This window comes from Macaca nemestrina, chromosome 12 (genome assembly GCF_043159975.1).
Source record: "Macaca nemestrina isolate mMacNem1 chromosome 12, mMacNem.hap1, whole genome shotgun sequence".
In the NCBI taxonomy this organism is placed as follows: domain Eukaryota; kingdom Metazoa; phylum Chordata; class Mammalia; order Primates; family Cercopithecidae; genus Macaca; species Macaca nemestrina.
This window is the reverse complement of record NC_092136.1, coordinates 106921883-106947841: the sequence shown is the minus strand read 5'-3', so window position 1 is coordinate 106947841 and position 25959 is coordinate 106921883. Positions and strand designations below refer to the sequence as shown.

Sequence of the window (25959 nt, the reverse complement as noted above, 5' to 3'; positions counted from 1 at the left end):
CTTTATATATATATATATATAAAACAGTTCTTTAAAGCTGCCTTTAATGTATTTTGAATTACTTCTTTGAAAAATATAAGATGAGAAGACAAAGGAGAACATGAGAAGTATTTTCAGGTACTTTAAAGGACTTCTGTGAGAAGAGGAGACAGATTTGTTCAAATCACTACCTAGTGATTCATTCTAATATATGAAGGTATATTAGAACTAGTGGACTAAAATTATAGAATAGTTTTTACCCCACATGGAAGAAGGAAGGAATTGTATAGTTACTGGAGATACTCAGTTTTGGAAGAGCAAGCTTCCTGAGCTGCTCATCAGGGTGCTGTTTAAGTAGAGGCAAGATGACTATGTATGAGATCTGCTGTGTTTCGAGAGATTGGACTGGTTATCAGTCAAGTTCTCACGTACTTGATGGCTTCGTGAATCAATGTTATACCAAATGGTGTATTCACAAATTCTGCTTTAAACAAATACATACGTAATCATAAGATTTCATCTTCCAGAAGTATAGAAGCATTAGCATTGCTTGTGAATGCTGTAAAAATGCTGTGATGCTACTGTAATAGCTACAGTACGGAAACAGTAACATACTAATTTCTGTCACTCTTAACATCTAATTCTATTTGTCTAATGAAATACATTTTAGACCTTTGGCTAAGCACTTATTACCTAATTCAATAGCAAAATTTTTAAAAATTTCAGATTTCCATCAGTTTCGTTTCTTTACCACAACACATTTTTTTCCCCGCCTTTGTACAAACTGGACTGCAGCATAGCTCCCAACACTTAGTTGGAGCAGCTGAGGAGGGTGAATCACAATTTAGTGATTACAAGAAAGAAATGTGACCATTTTTTTTTTGGAGGTGGGGCCAAGATGGCCGATTAGAAGCTGTGGTGTTCAGAGGCTACCACTGGAAAAAACGTAAGTGTGTGAATCCTTCATCGGCAAGCAAGGTATTCAGGTTCTCTCATCAAAATTGACATGAAGGCTGACCTGGCCCACCTGAGAGCCACACGGGGAAGGGGAACCCCCTCCCCGCAGCCAAGAGAGGCGGTGGTGAGTGTGTGCGCTACCCAGCCGGGGAAACAGCTTTTTCCACAGAACCCTGCAACCATGAATGGGAGGATCCCATTCGTGAACCCAGGCCACCAGAACCTAGTGTCCCAGCCTCGGAACATGCAGATTCTTATAGCCTCTCAGCTGGAATCTGCTTAAGCCTGCGGAACTGGAAAAGGGTGGGGTGCGGGAGCTGCAGGGGAGGGGGGAAAAAGAGGCAACCAGCACCAGCTGTGGCTGCCTGCTGTCTAAGCCATTTGAGCTCCTGGGGGGAGGGGCAATAGCCAGCACTGGGAATTGCAACTGTCTAACATGCTAAGCTCCCTGGGCAGGGTGGGCGGCACCCATTTCTATAGGTCCAGGCTGCGCTTTTCCCCTGCTAGAGCTAGAGCCAGGGAGGCTGGACGACTTGGTCCCAAGACTTGTCCCCACAGCCCAGCACACCCTCTGTGGCAGTCTGTGGCCAGAGTGCCTCTTCAGGCCTAATCCCGACCCATCCTTCCTCAGTGGGCGGGGCTTCCTTGCAGGATCTCCAGTAACTCCAACTAGAGGCTCAGGGACAGAATTCGGATCTCCCTGGGCCTGATCCCCTAGGAAGAGGGGTGGCCACAGTCGCTGGGGACCAGCACACTTAAGTCTCTCCTCCTGGTAGTTCTGAGAAATCCAGACAGCCCAGACGAGTGGGTTTCCCCCTAGTGAAACACACCCTCTCACCAAAGGACAAAGTGCTTCATTAAATGGGTCCTGCTCCTTGTGCCACCCAATTGGGTGAGACCCTCCAACAGGGGTTGTCAGACACCCCATACAGGAGTGATCCTACTGGCATCAGGTTGGTGCCTGTCAAGGTCAGAGGTCCCAGAAGAAGGAGCAGGCACCCATCTTTGCTGCTGTCCAGACTCCTTGAATGACATCTCCAGGCACTGGAGCCAATCAGATGAATAGGACCTGAAGTGAACCCCTAGCAAACTGCAGCAGCCCTACAGAAGGGAGACCAATTATTGAAAGAAAAATGAGCAGAAAATGATAACAATAGCATCAACAACAACAACTACAACAACAAAAAGGCCCCCGCAAAAAAACTCCATCCAAAGATTAGCAGGCTCAAAGACCAACACTAGACAAATTCAGGAAAGTGAGAAAGAATCCATGAAAAAATGCTGTAAACCCAAAAGTCCAGAGTGCTTCGTCTCCAAATGATCACAATATCAAGGGCACAGAACTGGGCGGAGGATCAGATGGACAAATTGACAGAAGTAGGCATCAGAAGATAATAAAAAACTATGATGAGCTAAAGGAGCTTGTTCTAACCCAATGCAAAGAAGCTAAGAACCTTGATAAAAGGAACTGCTAACTAGAATACCCAGTTTAGAGAGAGCTGAAAAACACAGCATGAGAACTTCATGAAGCATACACAAGTATCAACAGCTGAATCGACCAAGCGGAAGAAAGGATATCAGAATTTGAAAACTACCTTACTGAAATAAGACATGCAGACAGGAATAGAGAAAATGAATGAAAAGGAATGAACAAAGCCTCCAAGAAATATGGGACTTCATAAAAAGACAGAATGTGCAGTTGATTGGAGTACCAGAAGGAGATGGAGAGAATGGAAACAAGCTGGAAAACACACTTCAGGATATTATCCAGGAGAACTTCCTCAACTTAGCAAGACAGGCCAACCTGCAAATTCAGGAAATATAGAGAACATCATTAAGATACTCTGTGAGAAGAATAACCCCAAGACACATAATTATCAGTTTCTTCAAGGTCAAAAAAAAAAAAAGAGGAAAAACCTGTTAAGGGTAGCCAGAGAGAAAGGTCAGGTCACCTACAAAGGGAAGTCCATCAGACTAACAGTGGACCTCTCAGCAGAAGCTCTACAAGCCAGAAAAGATTGGGGGCCAATATTCAACATTCTTAAAGAACTTTCAACCCAGAATTTCATATCCAGTCAAACAGAGCGTCATAAGCAAAGGAGAAATAAAATCATTTCCAGACAAGCAAATGCTGAGGGATTTCGTTACCATCAGGCCTGCCCTGCAAGAGCTCCTGAAAGAAGCACTAAATATGGAAAGGAAAAACCAGTGTCAGCCACTGCAAAAACACAGCAAAATATAAAGACCAATTAAACCACGAAGAAACTGCATCAACTATTGTGCAAAATAACCAAATAGCATCATGTTGACAGGATCAAATTCACATATAACAATACTAATGTAAATGGGCTAAATGCCCCAATTAAAAGACACAGACTGGGCCAGGCGTGGTGCCTCACACCTGTAATCGCAGCACTTTGGGAGGCCGAGATGGGCGGATCACCTGAGGTTGGGAGTTTAAGACCAGCCTGACCAGCATGGAGAAACCCCATCTCTACTAAAAATACAAAATTAGCTGAGTGTGCTGGTGCATGCCTGTAATCCCAGCTACTCGAGAGGCTGAGGCAGGAGAATTGCTTGAACCTGGGAAGCGGAGGTTGCGGTGAGCCGAGATCACGCCATTGCACTCCAGCCTAGGCAGCAAGAGCAAAACTCTGTCTCAAAAAAAAAAAAAAAAAAAAAAAAAAAAAAAAAAAAAGACAAAGACTGGCGAATTGGATAAGGAGTCAAGACCCAGCTGTGCATCTGTGTGCTGTATTCGGGAAACCCCATCTTATGTGCAAGGACACACACAGCCTCAAAGTAAAGGGATGGAGGAAAATTTACCAAGCACATGGAAAGAAAAAAACAAAAAAGCAGGGACTGCAATCCTAGTCTCTGACAAAACAGACTTTAAACCAACAAAAATTACAAAAAGACAAAGAAAGGCATTATATAATGGTAAGGAGAAGAATTCAACAAGAAGAGCTAACTATTCTAAATATATATGCACCTAATACAAGAAACACCCAGATTCATAGAACTAGTTCTTAGAGACCTGCAAAGAGACTTAGACTCCCACACAATAATAGTAGGAGACTTTAACACCTACTGTCAGTATTAGATCAACAAGAGAGAAAATTGAAAAGAATATTCAGGGCCAGGCGCGGTGTCTCATGCCTGTAATCCCAGCACTTTGGGAGGCTGAGGCAGGTGGATCATGAGGTCAGGCAATCGAGACCATCCTGGCTAACATGGTGAAACCCTGTCTCTACTAAAAAATAAAATAAAAAAATAAAAAAATAAAATATTTAAGTAGAGCTAGTAGACATCTACAGAACTCTCCACCCCAGATCAACAGAATATACATTCTTCTCCAGTGCCACATGGCAATTACCCTAAAATTGACCACGTATTTGGAAATAAAATACTCCTCAGCAAATGCAAAATAAGTGAAATCATAACAGTTTCTTGGACCACAGTGCAATCAAATTAGAACTCAGGATTAAGAAACTCACTCAAAACGACACAGTTTCATGGAAATTGAACAACTTGCTCCTGAATGACTCCTAGGTAAATAGTAAAATTAAGGCAGAAATCAAAAAGTTTTTTGAAACCGATGACAACAAAGAGACAACATACCAAAATTTCTGGGACATAACTAAAACAGTGTTAAGATGGAAATTTATAGTACTAAATGCCCACATCAGAAAGCTAAAAAGATCTCAACCTGACACCCTAACATCACAATTAAAAGAGCTAGAGAGGCAAGAACAAACTAATCCAAAAGCTAGCAGTAGACAAGAGATAACTAAGATCAGAGAAGAATTGAAGGAGGTAGAAACATGAAAAACCTCCAAAAATCAATGCAGGAATCAATATTTTGAAAAAATTAACAAAATAGACCAATAGCTAGACTAATAAGGAGAGAAGAATCAAATAGACACAATAAACAATGATAAAGGGGATACTCACCACTGACCCCACAGAAATGCAAATTACTGTCAGAGAATAGTATAAACACTTCTATGCAAATCAACTGGAAAATCTAGAAGAAATGGATATGTTCCTGGACACAGACACCCTACCAGTACTAAACCAGGAAGAATGTGAATCCTTGAAAAGACCAGTAACAAGCTCTGAAACTGAGACAGTAATTAATAGCCTACCAACCAAAAAAAGCAAGGACCAGATGGATTCACAGTTGAATTCTACCAGAAATACAAAGAGGAGCTAGTACCATTCTTTCTGAAACTATTGCAAACAATTGAAAAGGAGGGACTCCTCCCTAACTCATTTTATGAGGCCAACATCATCCTGATAACAAAACTGGAAGAGACACAACAAAAAAAGAAAACTTCAGGCCAATATCCCTGATGAACACCTATGCGAAAATCCTCAATAAAATACTAGCAAACTGAATCCAGCAGCACATCAAAAAACTTACCACCACGAGCAAGTGGGCTTCATCCCTGGGATGCGAGGCTGGTTCAGCGTACGCAAATGCATAAACGTAATCCATCACATAAACAGAACCAAAGACAAAAACTACATGATTATCTCAATAGATTCAGAAAAGGCCTTTGATAAAATTCAGCATTGCTTCATGTTAAACTCTCAATAAACTAGGTATTGATGGAACATATCTCAAAATAAGAGCTGATTATGACAAACCCACAGCCAATATCATATAGAATGGGCAAAAACTAGAAGCATTCCTTTTGAAAATTGGTACAAGACAAGGATGCCCTCTCTTACCACTCCTATTCAACATAGTATTAGAAGTTCTGGCCAGGGCAGTCAGGCAAGAGAAAGAAATAAAGGGTATTCAAATAGGAAGAGAGAAAGTCAAGTTGTGTCTGTTTGCAGATGACATGATTTTATATTTAGAAAACCCTGGCAGGGTGCAGTGGCTCATACCTGTAATCCCAGCACTTTGGGAGGCTGAGCTGGGCAGATCACCTGAGGCCAGGAGTTTGAGACCAGCCTGGCCAACATGGTGAAACCCCATCTCTATTAAAAATACAAAAAATTAGCCAGATGTAGTGGTGCACACCTGTAGTCCCAGAATCTTGGGAGGCTGAGGCAGGAGAATCGCTTGAACCCAGGAAGTGGAGGTTGCAGTGAGCTGAGAGTGCACCAGCCCGGGCAATGGAGCAAGACTCCATTTCAAAGAAAAAAAAAAAAAAAAAAAAAAAAACCAAAAACCTCATCATCTCAGCCCAAACACTTCTTGAACTGATAAGCAACAAAGTCTCAGGATGCAAAATTAGTGTGCAAAAATCACAATCATTCCTTTACACCAACAATAGGCAAGCAGAGAGCCAAATCATGAATGAACTCTTATTCACAATTGCTACAAAGAGAATAAAATACCTAGGAATACAACTTATGAGGGGTGTGAAGGACCTCTTCAAGGATAACTACAAACCACTGCTCAAGGAAATAAGAGAGGACACAAACAAATGGAAAAACATTCCATCCTCATGGATAGGAAAAATCAATATCGTGAAAATGGCCATACTGCCCAAAGTAATTTATAGATTCAGTGCTTTTCACATCAAACTACCATTGACATTCTTCACAGAATTAGAAAAAATTATTTTAAATTTCTTATGGAATCAAAGAAAACGCTGTATAGCCAAGACAATCCTAAGCAAAAGGAACAAAGCTGGAGGCCTCATGCTACCTGACTTCAAAGTATACTACAAGGCTACAGTAACCAAAATAGCATGGTACTGGTACCAATGGAGACATAGACCAATGGAGCAGTACAGAGACCTCAGAAATAACAGCACTCATCGACAACCATCTGATCTTTGACAAACCTGACAAAAAAGCAATGGGGAAAGAATCTCCTGTTTAATAAATGGTGCTGGGAAAACTGTCTAGCTGTATGCAGAAAAGTAAAACTAGACCCCTTTTTTACACCTTATTCAAAAATTAACTCAAGATGGATTAAAGGCTTAAATGTAAAACCCCAAACCATAAAAACCCTGGAAGAAAATCTAAGCCATACCATTCAGGACATAGGCACGGGCGAAGACTTCATGACAAAAACACCAAAAGCAATTGCGACAAAATCCAAAATTGACAAATGGGATCTAATTTGCTGAGCTTCTGCACAGCAAAATGAACTATCATCAGAGTGAACAGCAACCTACAGAATGGGAGAAAATTTTTGCAATTTTCTGACAAAGGTCTAATATCCAGAATTTTCAAGGAACTTAACTATATTTATAAAAACAAAACCAAACAACCCCATCATAAAGTGGGCAAAGGATATGAACACACACTTCTCAAAAGAAGATATTTACGTAGCCAACAATTATGAAAGAAAGTTCAACATCACTGATCAAAGAAATGCAAATGAAAACCACAATGAGATACCATCTCATGCCAGTCAGAATGGTGATTATTAAAAAGTCAGGAAACAGTAGATGCTGGTGAGGCTGTGGAGAAATAGGAATACTTTTATACTGTTAGTAGGAATGTAAATTAGTTCAACCATTGTGGAAGACAGTGTGGTGATTCCTCAAGGATCTAGAACCAGAAATACCATTTGACCCAGCAATCCCAGTATTGGGTATATACTTAAAGGAGTATAAATCATTCTACTATAGAGACACATGTACATGTATGTTTATTGCAGCACTATTTACAATAGGAAAGATATGGAACCAACCCAAATGTCCATCAACGATAGACTGTAAGATAAAGAAAATGTGGTACATACACACCATGGAATAAAATGCAGCCATAAAAGTGAGTGAGATCATGTCCTTTGCAGGGACGTGGATGAAACTGGAAGCCATCATTCTCAGCAAACTAACACAGGAACAGAAAACCAAACTCTGCATGTTCTCATTCATAAGTGGGAGTTGAACATTGAGAACACATGGTCACAGAGAGGGGAACAACACACACCATGGCGTGTTGGAGGGTGAGGGCAGGGAACTTAGAGGACGGGTCAATAGGTGTAGCAAACCACCATGGCACACGTATCCCTATGTAACAAACCTGCACATTCTGCACATGTATCCCTTTTTTTTTTTTAGAAGAAATAAATAAAAATGTGACCATGAAGGAGGTATTAGCATTGATTAACAGCTCTGAGTAAGCCCTTTGAGGATCGATCCATGTGGAAATCATGCTCTCTCGCTGCCTCTCCTGTGGCCTCCAGTTTGAACAGGGCCAGTCATCATCAGCAAAAGCCAGAATCTATGTATATCACAGTAATCCCCTCCCCCACCTTCCTCACCAGCAGGTAAGAGACTGGTAAAAAGTACAGGCGTGAGAAATGATGAGAATACTTATCTGCAGGGAGATTCCAAAGTCTGGGAGCCACTGTCCTATTTTCAGTGTGGCAGATTGCATTCCAGAAGGGGCCAGGTGTGGGCACAGAGCTGAATCAGGTGCTCCAGCAGCTCCTCTTTGTAATTAGCTCATGTTTGCTCGTTCTTTGACTCTGCACCTCACTGCTGCTGGGCTGCTGCTGGCTTTGTGTCTTCTCTGGCCATATGCCAGGGTGCTGGAGAAGGAAGGCTGGGGAATGTGATGAGCTCTTTGTCACCTGCCATGTGGCCAGCATCTGATAGCAGGCATAGCACAGAGGCCTGAGAAGGTTGCATGATTAGACATGTGCTTCCCTGAACCTGTCCACTTCTTAGCACTCAACACCTGTGGCTCCTTGTTGGTAAAGGAACAAGAATTTGTCAAACAATAAACATTCACACCTATTAAATTAGTCATTTGGCATAACTTGCCCACGCTTGTGTTAAAAGGCCTGCCAGTGAATACTGAAGGGTACTAAATATAGCAATGGAGAAATGGCATATGCACACATGTGAATTTATATCTACTACATATATTATGCATGGACATATGATCAGTCACATCCAGATGTATTTGTGTTTTCATTAATTCATTGCTTTATTCTTTTATAGATTCACCACAGACAAGGCACGGTACCAAAGATTAGGGTTACTGTAGTGATCTTCATTTAGTTTCTCTAAAACTCCATGGTTTCTCTTTCTGGACCTTAGCATATATGTTTTTTTCAGTCTGGAATGGTTTCCTTCCTCCCCTAGCTATCTACTCTTTTTTGGTTGCCTAGTTGACATTTCCTTTTTCTTCTTCAAGAGGTTAAGTCTGGTTGAGGGATTGGACACATTAGCAGCTATTGTGTGGGAAATAGTAGGCTGGAAGTAATCACAAGGGGCTTTGGAAGCCTAAAAAGTAGAGACATCTATCTCAGTCTTGGAGTGTCAAGGAAAGCATTCTGAGGGAATTTTTGTGTGAAGATATGCAAGATGAGTGAAGCAGAGAACTAGCTAAGTGGGGTAGGCAGGAGAACAGAATCCTAGTTAAAAAACAAAACAAAACAAAACACAAAACCAGCCATGTACAGAAGCCTGTAAATGAGAGAGAGATTGCTGAGCATGCTCAGGAAACTCAAAGTGGTTCATAATGGCTGGTGTAAAGGTGTGAAATGGGGGATTGAGAGAGAGAAGGATGGGCCAGTAAGTAAAAGCTGGACCAAGCCTTGCTGATTTTAGACTTTATGCAGAAGGCAGCAGTCATTGGAGGGGCTATCCAGAGAAACAATATGATAAAATGTGTAATTGTTGACTACTGATCATGGTAGTCTAAAACAAAGTAGTGGTATTTAGGATAGAGAGACTAGCAGACTGTCAGGGGAGATGCATTATGAACATACACACAGCACACACACTCTCATAATTTTATTAAAATAAAATCATATTCTAAATTATTTTGACAGTTTTAGCTTAGCTTTATATCATACAAAATCAAATATCTTTTTACATCTTTTTTATATGTTTGTTTTGGTTAAGGCATATATACAGTCCCCTAGATCTTCTAAAATATTTATTGCTTCATCTTTTGCATTTTAAGATTTTAATTGAACTGGAATTTGATTTTGTTTGAGGCATGAGATGGGATTTAATTTTATTGTTTTCCAGATGGCTAGTGCCATTTATTAAGTAAACCATTCTTTTCCCTTTGAATTGAAATACTGTTCTGTGGCATATTAAAACTTCTCATATACACAGATTTACTTCAGCAAAAAGGCATAATTTTATGCTTTTTTGCAATGTGTTTACTGATTATTTTCTTATCTCACAATATTTTCTGGAACCTCCAAATAATATTGAAAATGATGATTGCAAGCATACTTGTCAAAATTTTGATTTTAGTTGAAATGCTTTTAGTATTTCACTATTTAGAATAAGCTGCTTCTGGTTTTGGAAAAGAACTTTTATTATATTTGAACAGTTTCTTTATATCCTATTTTATTCAAAATGCTTATTAAGACTTGAATCTCAGACTTTTCCGAATCTACTGATATGATCATATTATTTTGTTTACTTTTATGAATGTAATAATTTATGCTGATATATTTTCTACTGCTGAACTACCGTTTCATTTCTGATATAAATCCTACTTGGTCATGACGATTTATTCTTTTATAAATTGCTAGATTCTATCTGCTACTATTTTTGCAAATATTCATAAGAGAAATTGGTCTTAGTATACTATATCAGGTTTTGACATAAAGTTATATGGGATTAATGAAAAGAATTGAGTGATTTTAATTTTTTTCTATAGCCTGAAAATATTTTAAAAACTTTGCTATTATCTAGTTTTTTTCCCAGTTGCTAGCCAGAACTCAGGTTGCCTATTTCTTCTTGGGTCAACTTTGGTCATTTATACTTTGCCAGATACCCATTTCCATTCCATTTACACATTTGTTCACAGAAAGTTGCATGTTTCTTTTCTCATTTATCTATTTCATCTTAATATGTGCCTATGTATTCTTATTCCAATTTAGTTATTTTCTTTCTGAATTTCAGCTTTTATCTATTCCTACTCTGTAGGTTTTTCTCTTAAGCTCATTAGAGTTTTCTTACTCTGGAAGCTCTTCATTTACTTATTTTTTTTTTTTGTTGTGAAAACATTTCTGGCATATGTTTTCCTTGAGTATGGTTTTGTTGTACCTCAGAATTGCGTATGATGTAGATTCCTTTTTATTGATTTCTAAAAGTTATAATTCCAATTTTGACTTTCCCTGTAATCTAAGAGAATGTATTGCTTAACTTTCAAATATATATGCCACCTTTTTGTTATTTCCATTTATTATTAATTTTTTATTGTTATTAAAATGTGATCTGCAAAATCTTAAAATATTATGGGGTTTTTGTGGTCAAGTATTTGAGCAATTTTTGTATTTTACATACATATAATACATACGTACATGTACAGATGTTTTGAGTTTGTTGCTTTTGCTATTAAATTTTATTTTTCTGACTTTGCCTTTTTATTAGTTTTTGTTTATTAACATTTATTTAATTTCTCTGAGTTTGCTTTTTATTTTTGATCTTTTGGTTTCTCAAAAGGACACATTGAAGTTTTTCACTAAAATTTTATTTTTATCAAGGTTTTCTTCTGTCTTCATTGTTCTGTTGTATATAATTTTATTTAATTTCTCTATGATTTTGCTGATTTATTCATTAGATACCTTGGTACTGAGAGACATGTATTAATGTTTCCTACTATAATTGTAGTCGTATAGAATTCTTCTTTCTTTTTGTTTTGTTTTGTTTTGTTTTTTTGTTTTTGTGAGACGGAGTCGCGCTCTGTTGCTCAGGCTGGAGTGCAATGGGGCGATCTCAGCTCACTGCAACCTCTGCTCCGGGTTTCAAGCAATTCTTCTGCCTCAGCCTCCTGAGTAGCTGGGATTACAGGTGCCGCCACCGTGCCCGGCTACTTTTTGTTAGAGATGGGGTTTCACCATCTTGGCCAGGCTGATCTCGAATTCCTGACTGCGTTATCCACCCGCCTTGGCCTCCCAAAGTGCTGGGATTACAGGCGTGAGCCACTGTGCCCAGCCTCTTCTTTCATTTTTAATTTTGAAAATAAATAATTCTGAAAATATATAATGCTTTATTGAAATATGATTTATGTACCATACAATTTACCCAACAAAAGTGTACAATTCGATGGTTGTTAATATATTGACAAAGTTTTGCAACCATCACTACAATCAATTTTAGGACATTTTCATCATTCCAGAAAGAAACCCTATACTCATTAGCAATTAATTCCTAATTGTTTTTGCTTTATATATTTAGCTACAATGTTGCTTGGTTTATGTCTCTTAGGTCTTCTTTGTAAATTGTGATTTTGTTTTACTTTGTCTCTTTTTATTCTGTTTATCACTTCTCCCCTTAATTCTACCTTGTTGATACTAATACTGCCCCTCATTTCTGCTTTTTTTCTTGCAGTTTCTTTGAATTCTTTGCCTGTTGATTAATTTTCAATCTTTTATTTTTTAATCACCTTTTATAAGTACAATTCTTGTAGAGGGAGTGAGAGTTTTCTCAATTAATGGGATGATTTATTCATTTACATTTACCTTAATCCATAATGTATATGATTTTCTTGATTTATCATATTTATTTTATATTGTTTTTGTTTCTGGTCTTTTGCTGTCTTCATCATTTTGACATATATATATATATATATAATATTTGATCTTGTATTTGGAGAGTTCTACTCTAATTTCCCATTTCACTATTGATTATCTTCCTTTTTCTCTTAGTAAAATTAGACCCATGGGTTTTGTATTATTTTAAAACAATATCAATTATTTTCTTTCTAAGATTATTTTTATATCTTAAAGATTATTATTCCTACCCCCTCAAATCCCATTAAGAAGAAACTTTTAGAATAGATTTACTTTTCTTTTCTCTACCTTCTCCCGTTTCCTCACCATCCAACTCCTGTGTTTTGCCACGATTATTTAGTTTCAGAATATGAATAAAATTTACCTTGTGGTAGTTTGGTAGTTTTTCTATGTATCAGTAGTTTGTTTGTTTGTTTATTTGTTTGTTTTGAGATGGAGTTTCGCTCTTGTCGCCCCGGCTGGAGTGCAGTGGTGTGATCTCGGCTCACTGCAACCTCTGCTTCCCGGGTTCAAGCGATTCTCCTGCGTCAGCCTTCCTGAGTAGCTGAGATTACAGGCATGCGCCACCACGCCCGGATAATTTTGTATTTTTAGTGGAGATGGGGTTTTTCCATGTTGGTCGGGCTGGTCTCGAACTCCCGACCTCAGGTGATCTGCCCACCTCGACTTCCCAAAGTGCTGGGATTACAGGTGAGAACCACCGTGCCTGGCCTGTATCAGTAATTTAAAATTCGTGTTCGTATTACAACTGTCCAGGTAATAGGTCATTATCCATAATATGTAATATGTATATAATCTGTGGATATTTGTATGTGTAAACACATCTGGACATGATGTATGTGTACACATACATCAGAAAGCGTGTGTCTATGTGTGTGTTGTAAGGTTAATTGCTCACTAATATGTCTACTTTTCCTTCTTCTCTTAACCAGATTCCTCTACTCCTTCATTCTGAGTGATTTGTTGTTCGATTAATTTTTTTTTTTTTTTCATTTTCTAAGGTGTTTCACTGAGTGATGGAATCTATGAATCTTTCTCAGATACTCTTCTGGGTCATAAACCTTTAGGTTTCAGTTCTCTCAGTATCTCACCTGTATTTTTCTCTCATCATTTAGCTTTCATTGTTGCAGATGAAAAGTAAATATTTTTTTAATTACTTGTTTTTTCTTGCAACTTAAAAAATCTTATCTTTTTTTTTTTTTTTTTTTCCAGGAATCCAGCCAGATATTCTTAGGGTGTGTGTGTGTGTGTGTGTGTGTGTGTGTGTGTGTGTGTGTGTGTGTGTTTCTTATCAATTCTGGTTGCAATTTATGCTTTTTCCATCTGTAGATTTAGGGTTTTCCATGATTCAGAGGAAAGTCTCTCTGTAATTCATTCAGTTATAGTCCTTCCTCCATTGGTTTCTTTTTTCTCATTCTACATTATAGTGTTTTTAGAGGTTGTTCCTCTAAATATGTTTATGGAAAATAGAAGGATCACGGAACAAATACTACAAGGGACTATCTGCTATTTTATAAGAAAGACACGGACATGTGCTTTGTGATTTGAAAGGAAGGAGTAACATTGATAGTTTTGCAGTGTACTTTTGTGATATTGCACTTGTTAGATGTGGTTATTAGGTGAAAAAATTTGTTTCAGAGTAGTCATATTGGGGTTGGCTTCATCTTTATTATACATATTTCGCATTATTACAATTTATATCTGATATATGTTTTCAATTTTTAAATTTTAATTTTTTTAAAATTCACAGATTAAAAAAATTATTTTAAATTCAGCAGTACATGTGCAGATTTGTTGTATAGGTAACCTTGTGTCATGGGGGGTTTGGTGTTCAGATTATTTCACCACTCAGATATTAAACCTGGTACCAGTTAGTTATTTTTCATGATCCTCTTTCTCCTCCCAAAGATGGCTCCCCAGTGAATGCTTCCTGACATTTACACTCTTGTACAGTAATTTTCAGTACAGGGTGTCACTCTGTCACTCAGGCTGGAGTACAGTGGTGCAGTCACAGCTCACTGCAGCCTAGACTTCCATGGGCCCAGGTGATTCTCCCATCTCAGCCTCCAGAGTAGCTGGGACTGCAGGCCTGCACCACTATGCCTGGCTGTTTTTTTGTATTTTTAGTAGAGACAGGGTTATGCCATGTTGCCCAGGCTGGGACCACCAACTGCCTTTTTTTTTTTTTTTTGAGACAGGGTCTCCCTCCGCTGCCCAGGCTCAACGCAGTGGCATGATCACGGCTCACTGTGACCTCAACATCCTGGGCTCCAGTGATCCTCCCACCTTAGCCTTCCAGGTAGCTGGGACTATGGTCTACAGGCTTGTACCACCATACCCTGCTAATTGTATTTTTTGTAGATATGGGGTTTCACCATGTTGGTCAGGTTGGGTCTTCAACTTCTGAGCTCAAGCGATCAGCCTGCTTCAGCCTCCCAAAGTGCTAGGTATACAGGCATGAGCCACTGTGCCCTGCCTAACCTGCTCTTTTATTCAAGTCTCCCTTCAAACATTGTCTCCCTGAGGAGAGGCAGATACTCTCTTTCCTCTACCTCCATGGGTACTCCTGTGTACCCTTGTTGTAGCCCAACCATAATGTAATTTAATGTTCTGTAGGGGCCCACGAGAGAAAATCACGTGTCTTTTTGTTTTCATATCCTTAGATGTGGCACAAGTGCAACCTTAAAAGGTTAGTAATATTCACCAAACAAATACTTAGCTGAATGCTTAATTTCTATGAAACAATGCTTATTCTCCAGGGATCAGGCATTATGCCAGTGATAGATATGCAGACATAAATAGGGCAAGATCCTCGTCCTCAAGAAATGCCATCTGAGGTGGGGTGGGAAAGCAGATGAGAGACAACAGGATTAGATTGTGAAGGAACAGATTCTATATCATTTACAGCTAACGGATGCCAGCATTTATGCTATTCACCTTTTTTAAAACAGGTGAATTAACAGTAGTTAAAAATTCTAACTTAACTTACCCATTAATAAGAACAGTTTTGTTATGAATTTTCCCCCTTGAGGAAATGTATTCTTATAGACCCAGATGTCAAGCTGTCATAGAATCTTGTGATGTGAGGAGATGAGCATTGTCTATAGGTTTCAAGTGATTTACTGTAAGTAGGGAGTTTGCGTCAATCGTAGGCGGAACCTTGGGAGTCAGAATTGCATCAGTTGTCTGAATTGAATTACTTTGTCTGTGCTTTCTGAATTTTGAGATTAAGGTTTAAAATTAAAATCTTGGCTGTTGACTTGTAGCATATTTGTAAGAGTTGAAGTAGTCTTTTCTTAGTTTTAATATTTTCAAATCTAATAGTTTTTTCTTCCTTTCTGATCTTGTGCAGTTTAACAGTTCTGGGACTAAAAATCTTTATTCGTTAATTGAATATTACGGGTTTATATAGAACTGCGCAAAGAGTAGTTTGTTGCCTATGATGAACTTACCTAGTTGTTATTTTCTGGATGATTCTTCGGGATCCTGGCATTAGACACAGAACATAAGCTTACACTGTATTGTCTTTACATTTGTGTGCACCATAACTGTGAGGGCCTTTTCAATGTTATGAGAAATGCAAGTTAGAAAACCTTCTCTTTTTCTCTTCAATGCACGTGGACCCGAAGTCTTTTGAAAATACAATTCTTCAAAGTTTAGAAGCAATCCATGGAATATTTTCAGTGGCATATGGAATATTGTATTTCAGCATATATGGTCAGTTTACAGGAATTTTTATTTATTCTGTATTTAGTTTTTAATAAGAATGTCATAACTGGAAGATTTCATAGCAACAAAGGACTGTCATTGAATGTGTATATAAATTTAACTTGTATGTTAGAGTTTTCTAGTTAAAACATAGTGATGGTGATGTAAGGATTTGGCATAGAAAGAAGTTTTAGTGAAGGCAGTGAGAATTAGTGTTAAAACAGAGTAATCAGACCAGGAGAGTATGGTTTGATAAGCCAAAAGGGATGAGAGTTTTAGGAGGAAGGGTTGATTAATAGTGTCAAATTAAAGGAAAAACAGCAAACAAGGTTAAGTAAGATAAGGACAAAACAGTATATATTGGTTTAAGTATTTATGAAAGCAGTTTCAACAGAGCAGTCAGAACAGGAGCCTAATGGCAGTGAATATTATCTATCTTGTTTTCTCTTTTACACTAGAGAACTGGACAGATAAGTACTGGTATTATCAATTCTGGCTGCCATTATTGTTAGTGAATGCAACATATGTTGAAGAGCAGTCTTGTAACCTGGCAATGTGAGATGAGTGGTGATATTTTTATCTTAATAGGTGACTTTCCCAACAAGTCTTGAGCATCCAATTCATGAAACCAAAATCAATATGAAATGCTTATTAATAAAGGGACTCTTTCTCACTTAGGTTTTCTACTTATTTTCCTATCACATTGATTTTTTTTTTTTTTTTTTTTTTTTTTTTTTTTTTTTTTTGAGACGGAGTCTTGCTCTGTCACCCAGGCTGGAGTGCAGTGGCCGGATCTCAGCTCACTGCAAGCTCTGCCTCCCGGGTTTACGCCGTTCTCCTGCCTCAGCCTCCCGAGTAGCTGGGACTACAGGCGCCCGCCACCTCGCCCGGCTATTTTTTTGTATTTTTTAGTAGAGACGGGGTTTCACCGTGTTAGCCGGGATCGTCTCTCGATCTCCTGACCTCGTGATCCGCCCATCTCGGCCTCCCAAAGTGCTGGGATTACAGACTTGAGCCACACATTGATTTTAAGAAGTTCTTTGTCAAACTGATTTCTTGGCTACCACAAATTTTAGACTCTACAGTAAGCTCTTAAAGAATATTAGATGTGCTTTGACTATTTTAAAAAATAATATTATTCACTCTGTTCATTTGCCTCACTTCTGGCTGGGAGGAACACTCAGGGCATGATAAAGGTAGGAAAGCAACTAAGCTGTAGACAGCCTAGATTGCTCTGCACTCTAATGGGGCGCTAGCAAAGTGACCTTCTTTTCCCAGTCCTGCCTGATTTGCAGGACTTCCAAATGAGATGAAGTAAATGGGGTAAGAAAATATGAATATGTAAACTACATGTATTGATTTCAACCAATGTCAAAGTAGAAGCAATAGAGTGACTTTAGGTAGAAGCTGTCTTTAATATGAAGGCCAAAATCTTTTATATGTGTTATAGTCCTCCTTGGCACATAAATTCCCTCATTTTTCCTCAGATCATCCTCAAGCGGGGATCTTGTGATCACATGTGATTCTGCTTCTTATTACTATGGAATACATTGTGCACACTTATTTATTGTTCATTATAATATCCAGCACTATAAGGTGGAACTCCTTTTGCCAGGGCTTCAGGGAGTGATTATATATGGAGGAAACTTAACAATAACCTTTAATTTTATCTCATCAGATTCCTACTCCATTCTTGGCTGCCCTCACTTTTGTGGGTGAAAGAATGCAAATCATTCCACAGTTCTGCCATTATTATTTTCTTATTTTGTCTCCTTTTCCCTGGGGTCTAGCTGACCTGCGTGTCTTTCCCTGAGAATGCTAATGTGAGCCTTTTGTTTCCACCAGATAGCTTGATGCCTCTCCCCGCTCATGTACCATAGATTTCCTCTCTGGTTTATATTTTCCACTTAATACATGCATTTCGATAAGAAGTAAGATGATAACATGGATGGTATATGGACATAATATGTAGGCAACTTGGTTATTCTATGAAGAATGGGGAAATCATTAAGAAAAAGAAAAATATATTATTTGTGATAACTACTGCAAGGCTATTGAAAGGTGAACAGCTAGATTAGCAACATTTAAAAAGCTGATGCTCTGAGAGTTAGGGGGAAGGAAGGGATAAACAGGACTTTTAGGGCAGTGAAATGCTCTAGGTGATATGATAAGTGTATACATATCATTATACATTTGTTTAAGCCCACAGAATATGCAATATTAAGAGTGAACCCTAATGTAAACCATGGACTTTGGATGATAATCATGCGTCATGTAGGTTCGCAGATTGTAATAAATGTACCACACTGGTGGGGGATGTGATAATGGGGCAGGCTGTGCGTGTGTGGGGGCAGAGAGATATGGGAAATAACTGTGCCTTCTGCTCAATTTTGCTGTGAATCTAAAACTGGTCTAAAAATATGTAGTCTATTTAAAAACAAACAAAGGTTCATGTTCATTAACATTTTAGAAGCATCCCGAAGATGAACTGAAATTTACTTTTTCTGATTCAAGATGAGTGAATTAACCTATGTGAAAATTTGTGGATCCAAGAGAAATAACCTTTGTTACTTCACTCAGTAGTTACTCTTTTGATGAGCACTTAAAAAGCTGTAAATTCAATTATTTATATTAGACTTCACTAACATTTGCTTCCCATTTACCTCTAGGTTTGAAGTTTGAGGAAATTCAAGAAAGATTTGGTGAAGAGTTCTTTAATATATGCTTTCATGAGAATGAGAGAGTCCTTCGAGCTGTAGGTGGCACTTTGCAGGACTTTTTTAACGGCTTTGATGCTTTGTTGGAACACATTAGAACTTCTTTTGGAAAACAGGCCACTCTGGAGTCACCCTCTTTCCTATGCAAAGAGCTTCCTGAAGGCACTCTCATGCTCCACTACTTCCACCCTCACCATATTGTGGGGTTTGCAATGCTGGGGATGATTAAGGCTGCAGGAAAGAAGATCTATCGGCTGGACGTGGAAGTGGAACAGGTTGCAAATGAGAAGCTATGCTCTGATGTTTCAAACCCAGGCAATTGTAGCTGTCTTACTTTCCTTATCAAAGAATGTGAAAATACTAATATCACGAAGAACCTTCCACAGGGAACCTCCCAAGTTCCTGCGGACCTCAGAATTAGCATCAACACCTTCTGCAGAGCCTTCCCTTTCCACTTGATGTTTGACCCCAGCATGTCAGTCCTTCAGCTGGGGGAAGGTCTAAGGAAGCAGCTTCGATGTGACACTCACAAAGTGCTCAAGTTTGAGGACTGCTTCGAGATTGTGTCTCCAAAGGTTAATGCCACCTTTGAAAGGGTCCTACTGCGACTGTCTACCCCGTTTGTGATTAGAACCAAGCCTGAGGCTTCTGGCTCTGAAAATAAAGACAAGGTAAGTGGCTATGGACTTGAGATGGGAGATAGGAACCAGAAGAGTGGATAATTATTTCAGTAAATTATATGGTGGCTGTACTTGTAATTATTTAGGCAAGAGAGCTCAAAGTGCCATTTAGAAGATTACTGGTCCCTGGATGTATGTAAAAAGATTTGGCCCCATTCCCAGCCATTTTGCATAGTGTCTACCTCCTCCATTAATTTATTTCAGCATATAAAAAGAAGACATTTATTAATACTAGCTATAGCAATTACAAAAATGATAGAACTCACTAAAAACCTGATAATATAAACTCATGAATATTTCCACTGACTCTAGTCAAATTATAAGAAATATAGCATTTCAACATTGTGGGGCATGACTGCAATATCTTTAAATATAGATGCTAAAAGTTACCTTCACTTTGAATATGTTCTTTTCTAAATTTCATAATCTAGGAACATCTGGTTTACATCCTATTTTTGTCTTAATATGCAGAATAATGTATTCCCCAGAAGTGGAGGATTGACTATCTCAAGACTTCTTTTCTATTTAAATTTTAGTATTAAAATAGAGATTCATTGCTTTAGAACATGATCACTAGTTGAGAGAATAAAGTGAAGCCTAGGAAATTTTTTGTGGATTTCTTTGAATTCTTTTGGGAAATCTGGATTATAAATTATGAATAATTGATGAAAAGACAACAGAAATAAATCTTAAAATATTTAGGTTTAAATGAACATTTTGTCCCTCAGGTAAAATATTTTTAAAAGTCAACATTAAAATAGATAATAAAATATAAAGAAAAATAAACCATGACTTTTTACATTTAGTAATATACTTTCAGTGATTAAAGGGAAAAAATAACATTAATTTCCAGGCAGAAATTTGTACAGTCATTCAGTTTCCAGTAAAGTGTCTTTTCAACATTTTGTACCAGGGTAAATAAAGTTCTTTTAGGCTATTCAGCCTGTTTCCAAGCATTTGGGGGAAGCTATTGGCTATTAGAAATGACAGGTTGCTCTGGGCTAAAGGAAAGAAGAGTTGTGGAAGTAATTAAAGACTCAGTGAAAATAATTTATACATATTCTGGAGTAATATAAATAAATGAGGAAATAGCCCTTTGAAAGCAGCGCTTAACGTGTTCTTGAGGATTTTATATAGGATTCTATATAGGATTCGTTTCATGATTGATGATTTTTGTAATTTTGAAGTTCAATGAAGTTTTTTAAAAAAAATTAGGGAAGGATGACTGGGTGCGGTGGCTCACACCTGTAATCCCAGCACTTTGGGAGGCCGAAGTGGGTGGATCACCTGAGGTCAGGAGTTTGAGACCAGCCTGGCTAACATGATGAAACCCCATCTGTATTAAAAACAAAAAAATGAACTGGGTGTGGTGGTGGGTGCCTGTAATCCTAGCTACCCAGGAGGCTGAGGCAGGAGAATCGCTTGAACGCCGGAGGCAGAGGCTGCAGTGAACCAAGATTGTGCCACTGCACTCTAGCCTGGGCGGCAAGAGTGAGACTCTCTCTCAAAAAAAAAAAAAGAAAAAAAAAATTGAGAATGATAGAAAGATGCACATTTATTCAATATGACTGAATCAGGTGGTTTAGGAAATTAACGTTTTTATCATATAAGTTCAGTGATTTGAAAATAAGGATAGACCTGGATTCCTATTTGGCATATTTGGATATTTTAGTCTGAATGAATTAGTATTATTTGATCATATGATGTTTTAAATACAAATTGTCACATATGTATATTATATGTATGCTTAATAATTGCTACCCATTTTGAAGTCCTTTAGAATGGAAGAAACTTGTTAAATGTATATTTTTGTTCACATTTGTAGTTGTTTTAAAAGGAGTTATTCTCTCTCTTTAATTTAGGGACTATCAAAACTCTCATTTCTGTTTTACAGGAGTACAATATTTGGCTAGGAGAATTTGAAGCATTTTTGGCCTTTAGAATTGATGTTGGTATTTTTGTAAATATGTCCGAACTAGAATATATTATTATCAATGTTGTTGCTTTATATATTTTATCGATTTGGGAAAAATTAATTCATTTTAAAATTACTGCTTCAGGCTTTTTCCCCTTATATTTCATTTGGCTTCTATTTCTATTTAATTTGTATACCAGGGTAAGAAATAGACATAATGAAATGATGACTCAAATGTCAAGGCCCCCTGCCAATTCCAATAATAAGGAACTGTGCTCATTGAGGAGATGCAATTATCATTTAAACATGTTAGTGGCAGCTTAAAAATAAAGTAATAGGCAGGATTTTTAGTTAAAATAAGGATAGAAATCTACTCATCCTCATATTTATTTCTGCTTACTCACCTGAGTTTGCCAGAATGGGACATTTGGGAGGTTACAGCTGCCCCGTATTGATACTATAGTCAGTAAAGTTGTCACATACAATCTTACCTAGATGAATAATATTTTAAAATTAGTATGTCATCAAATTTCACATTTACAGCTTATTAAAACATGGAAAGAAGAAAAATAATATGTAAAAATTGTTTTTGTTGATAAATTTTACTTTGTCTTTATTATTTTCCCCATAATAGCTGTTCTTGTTAATGTGTACCTCTGTGATGTCTAAAGTCTCTAATTTTTTAGTTGGCTTTTATAAGAAAATGCTATTTTAAAATAATTTATATTTATTCCTTAATTAACATTGAGGGCTCTTATAATTTAACTGTTTTGTCTGTGCATTTAATACCAATGAACCACTATGTCTGCCATAAAAAATATCAAGAGCTAATCATGTAGCTGTATGACAGTTAATCATTTGCAGGTTGAACTGCAATGCTTTTGATAAACCATAATCTTTCTCATTTTCTGTTATCAGTCACAGGTTAATTGTATGACTAGAGGTAGAAAACGCTCATGAATGATTTAGTGAGATGGAAATGAATGGAAAGCCATTGTCCTAGCCTCCAAAGTATTTACATCTTTATCTTGCTGTAATGAGCTGTAAAGATGCAAGGGTTGGTCATCAGAAGCAAGCATGTCACTGAGGGGCATCTGACGCAGTTATCAGTGGCAGGCTTCAACAGTCTTGAGGTTAGACTTCCAATGGCTTGACCAAGTTTTGATTCCATCACTTGGTTTCCTCTGCATTTTCTCTAAGTCATCATCCATGCCTCACATGTTCTTCTCTCTGCTTGTCTATTTTCTTCCCAGCTCCCCTTATAGTATTCCTGTGTTTTCATCTTCCCCTGAACTCAACTTCCTTTTATCATCATCTTTCCTTATCAGATGTCAAACATTAAGTATGAATGAATTGGTTGTTTTTAAAAAACCCAACAGATTCAGTATAAAGACTGAATTAATCCATGTTAATTTGTGTTATGTATCTCTTTTACCCCATTTATATCAAATATTGTTCTGATAATTTGGAAATGTATTGCATAGATCTTTTGAATTATAAGACATTGTGGTAAATTTGAGATGAATTTTTGTTTGTAGCTTAATGAGCAGTTTGCAGGTTAATAGTTAGTCCATGTAAACATAACCCACTCATATAGATTACAAAGATTCTTTGTATAGAGTGAATCTTGTTTGAGTGAATAGTGTTGTTAGAAATGAGAGTAATAGCACATAGCTTCCTTCTCTGCCAGGTAAGGTCATGATGTGTGGTGAAAGTATCAACAGACTGGGAGAGAGGTGTCTCTGACAACTATGATCTTAGTAAATCTTTTTAATGTTTGAACCTCGGTTTTATACATTGGAAATTAATGAACCTAGACAAATTAATATTTTTACTCCTTTACAAATCATACTTAACATATATACATATATATGAGATCAATTGATCATGAAGGTTTTTTTCTTTTTTTCTAATTTTTTTTTTTTTTTTAATTTTTATTTTGGAGATGGAGTCTTGCTGTGTCTCACCCAGGCTGGAGTGCAGTGGTGCGATCTCAGCTTGCTGCAACCTCCACCTCCCCAGTTCAAGCGATTCTCCTGTCTCAGTCTCCCGAGTAGCTGAGACTACAGGGTTGCACTACCACACCCAGCTAGTTTTGTACTTTTAGTAGAGATTGGGTTTCACCATGTTGGCCAGACTGGTTTCAAACTCCTGACCTCTGGTGATCCACCCACCTTTTCCTATCAAAGTGCTGGGATCACAGGTGTAAGCCACCACACCTGGCCATGAAGCTTTCTTTCATCTCTATGTTTCAATGAATTCAGATGCATTTTAAAAGAGAGGTGCGGAGAATCTGACTTATCTACCATGAAGGGCTCATCTTGTCATTAAGAATTAGTTAAAATAATTCTCTGACAGTTTAGGCTGCCTACCTCAGAAAGTTATTTGGGAGGATTAAATAACATAATCCATGTAAAATTCTTAGCATCTTTGACCCCAGGGTTAAGCACTGCATTGATGTTCATTATTACTTCTACTGCTATTATTGTTTGTGTTCTTTTCCACCTATAACATTCTCCCTATTTATTCCCGTATTCACTTACTGCATTATAGATGAAAGCACTAGGTATCAGTAGGTTTGATAATTTTAGAGAAATATTGAGCTCACCTAACATCTTCCTAAAATATGCCTTGGACCCTGCTGCTTGTCTCCTTAATAAAGACTAGAAGACCACTTGTCACACATTCTATAGGAGCTCTGTTTGGATCTGCATTTTATTTACATACTATCATTGTTTTAAAATCTCTGGTCTCTTTGTCAGATTCACGAAGGTTTGGAATCAAGTTTTCATTACTTGTATCTACTAATGTCTTTTATGTTCATTTATCAGAGGATTGTGCAGTGACTTCCAAAATAAAATGGATGTGTTAACTTAGGCACAACCTGAAGAGCAATGGATTTTGAGAAACAATAAATAACATGAGTTCTTTTGACATTTTTTTTTAGTAGCAACGCTTCAGAGAACTTTAATAACACCTTGGAAGGAGCCCAGCATTTGAAATACATCATCCCTGCAACAGAGCAATAGCATTGTTATTCATCTTCACTTTTGTTCTCAGGGTTGGAACTGAGGAAAAGCATAACAACAACACATTTCTTTTTTAATTCCCAGAAATATGCTCTCATTTGTCTTATTAATTAGAAGCTACAATCAAACGCTGGGAAACAATTTTCAAAGAATAAAGTAGGAAATGTCTGGTTTTCTGTGGCCAAATCAGTTTTCAGAATACTCTCTTATCTTTTCTGGACAGTTGCCCATCTTTTTCTGAGGTGATGACTGAAAAATTTTAAAATATATTTATTAATCTTACTATACCATAATGAAACTGTTGAAAGACAAGTTTCATCTTGCAGTCAAGAATACATTATTTGACTTCAACCTTAATTTAATTTGAGAAAGTGTGAGCATTTCTTCTTTGTTCAGATAATAATATTTTATTAGAGAATTTCAAATATTGAACTGTAGTTTTAGTGATGAACAACTTGGCATTAGAGCTTTCTCTATACATTAGCAGAGCAGAGACATGACTTCGTTCAGAATTATCTGGAGTTCACTCTGTTCTTGTAAGTATGAATGACATCTTTATTTTTAATTTGTGGGTTGCTTACCTTTCTCTAGAACTGCTCTCTGATCATTGCCCTTTTTTTCTTTTAATGTAATTTATTATTTTTTAATAATTTGAATTTCATCTAGATTCAGTGGGTACATGTATGGGGTTGTTACCTGGGTATATTGCATGATGCTGAAGTTTGGGCTTTGACTGATCCCCTCACCCAGGTCCTGAGCATAGTGCTCAATAGTTTTTCAACGCTTGTCCCCACTTTCCCATCCAGTAGTCTTCAGTGTCTATTGTTGCCATTTTTATGTCCTTGAGTACCAGTGTTTAGCTCCCACTTTTAACATGTGGTATTTGGATTTTCATTCCTGTGTTTGTTTGCTTAGAATAGTGGCCTCAAGCTGCATCTTTTTTTATGGCTGCATAACTGCATCCAGCTATGCGTCCTTTTTAATGGTTGCATAGTATTCCATGATATATATGTACTACATTGTCTTTATCCAATCCACCACTGATGGGCACCTGGGTTGATTCCATGTCTTCGCTATTGTGAATAGTGCTGCAATAATCATATGAGTGCAGTGTCTTTTTAGGAGAATGATTTATTTTCTTTTGGATATATAACCAGTTACGTAATTGCTAGTTCGAATGGTAACTCTTTTTAAGTTCTTTGAGAAATCTCCAAACTGTTTCTCACAAAGGCTGAACTAATTTATATTCCCACCAACAATGTATAAGTGTTCCCTTTTATCCACAGCTTTGCCAGCATCTGTTGTATTTGACTTTTTAATAATAGCCATTCTGCCTGGTGTGAGGTGGTATCTCATTGTGGTTTTGATTTGCATTTTTCTGACATTTAGTGATGTTGAGTATTTTTTTAATGTATTTGGTGGCTGCTTTTATGTTTTATTTTCAGAAATGTCTGTTCATGTATTTTGCCTATTTTTTAATGGTGGTTTTTTTTTGCTTGCTTAAGTT

The 25959-nt window shown here is 37.5% G+C and overlaps 1 protein-coding gene across 2 annotated transcripts in view; it reads left to right on the top strand.

The window, feature by feature from the left end:
• LOC105493756 (guanylate cyclase 1 soluble subunit alpha 2) overlaps positions 1 to 25959 on the top strand; it is a 347998-nt gene that overhangs the window by 82189 nt on the left and 239850 nt on the right. For both annotated transcript variants that reach the window (XM_024796548.2, XM_071075528.1), the window contains exon 4: positions 18781 to 19499. In XM_024796548.2, coding sequence (XP_024652316.2) covers positions 18781 to 19499 — 719 coding nt within the window. The remainder of the gene's footprint in view (positions 1 to 18780; positions 19500 to 25959) is intronic.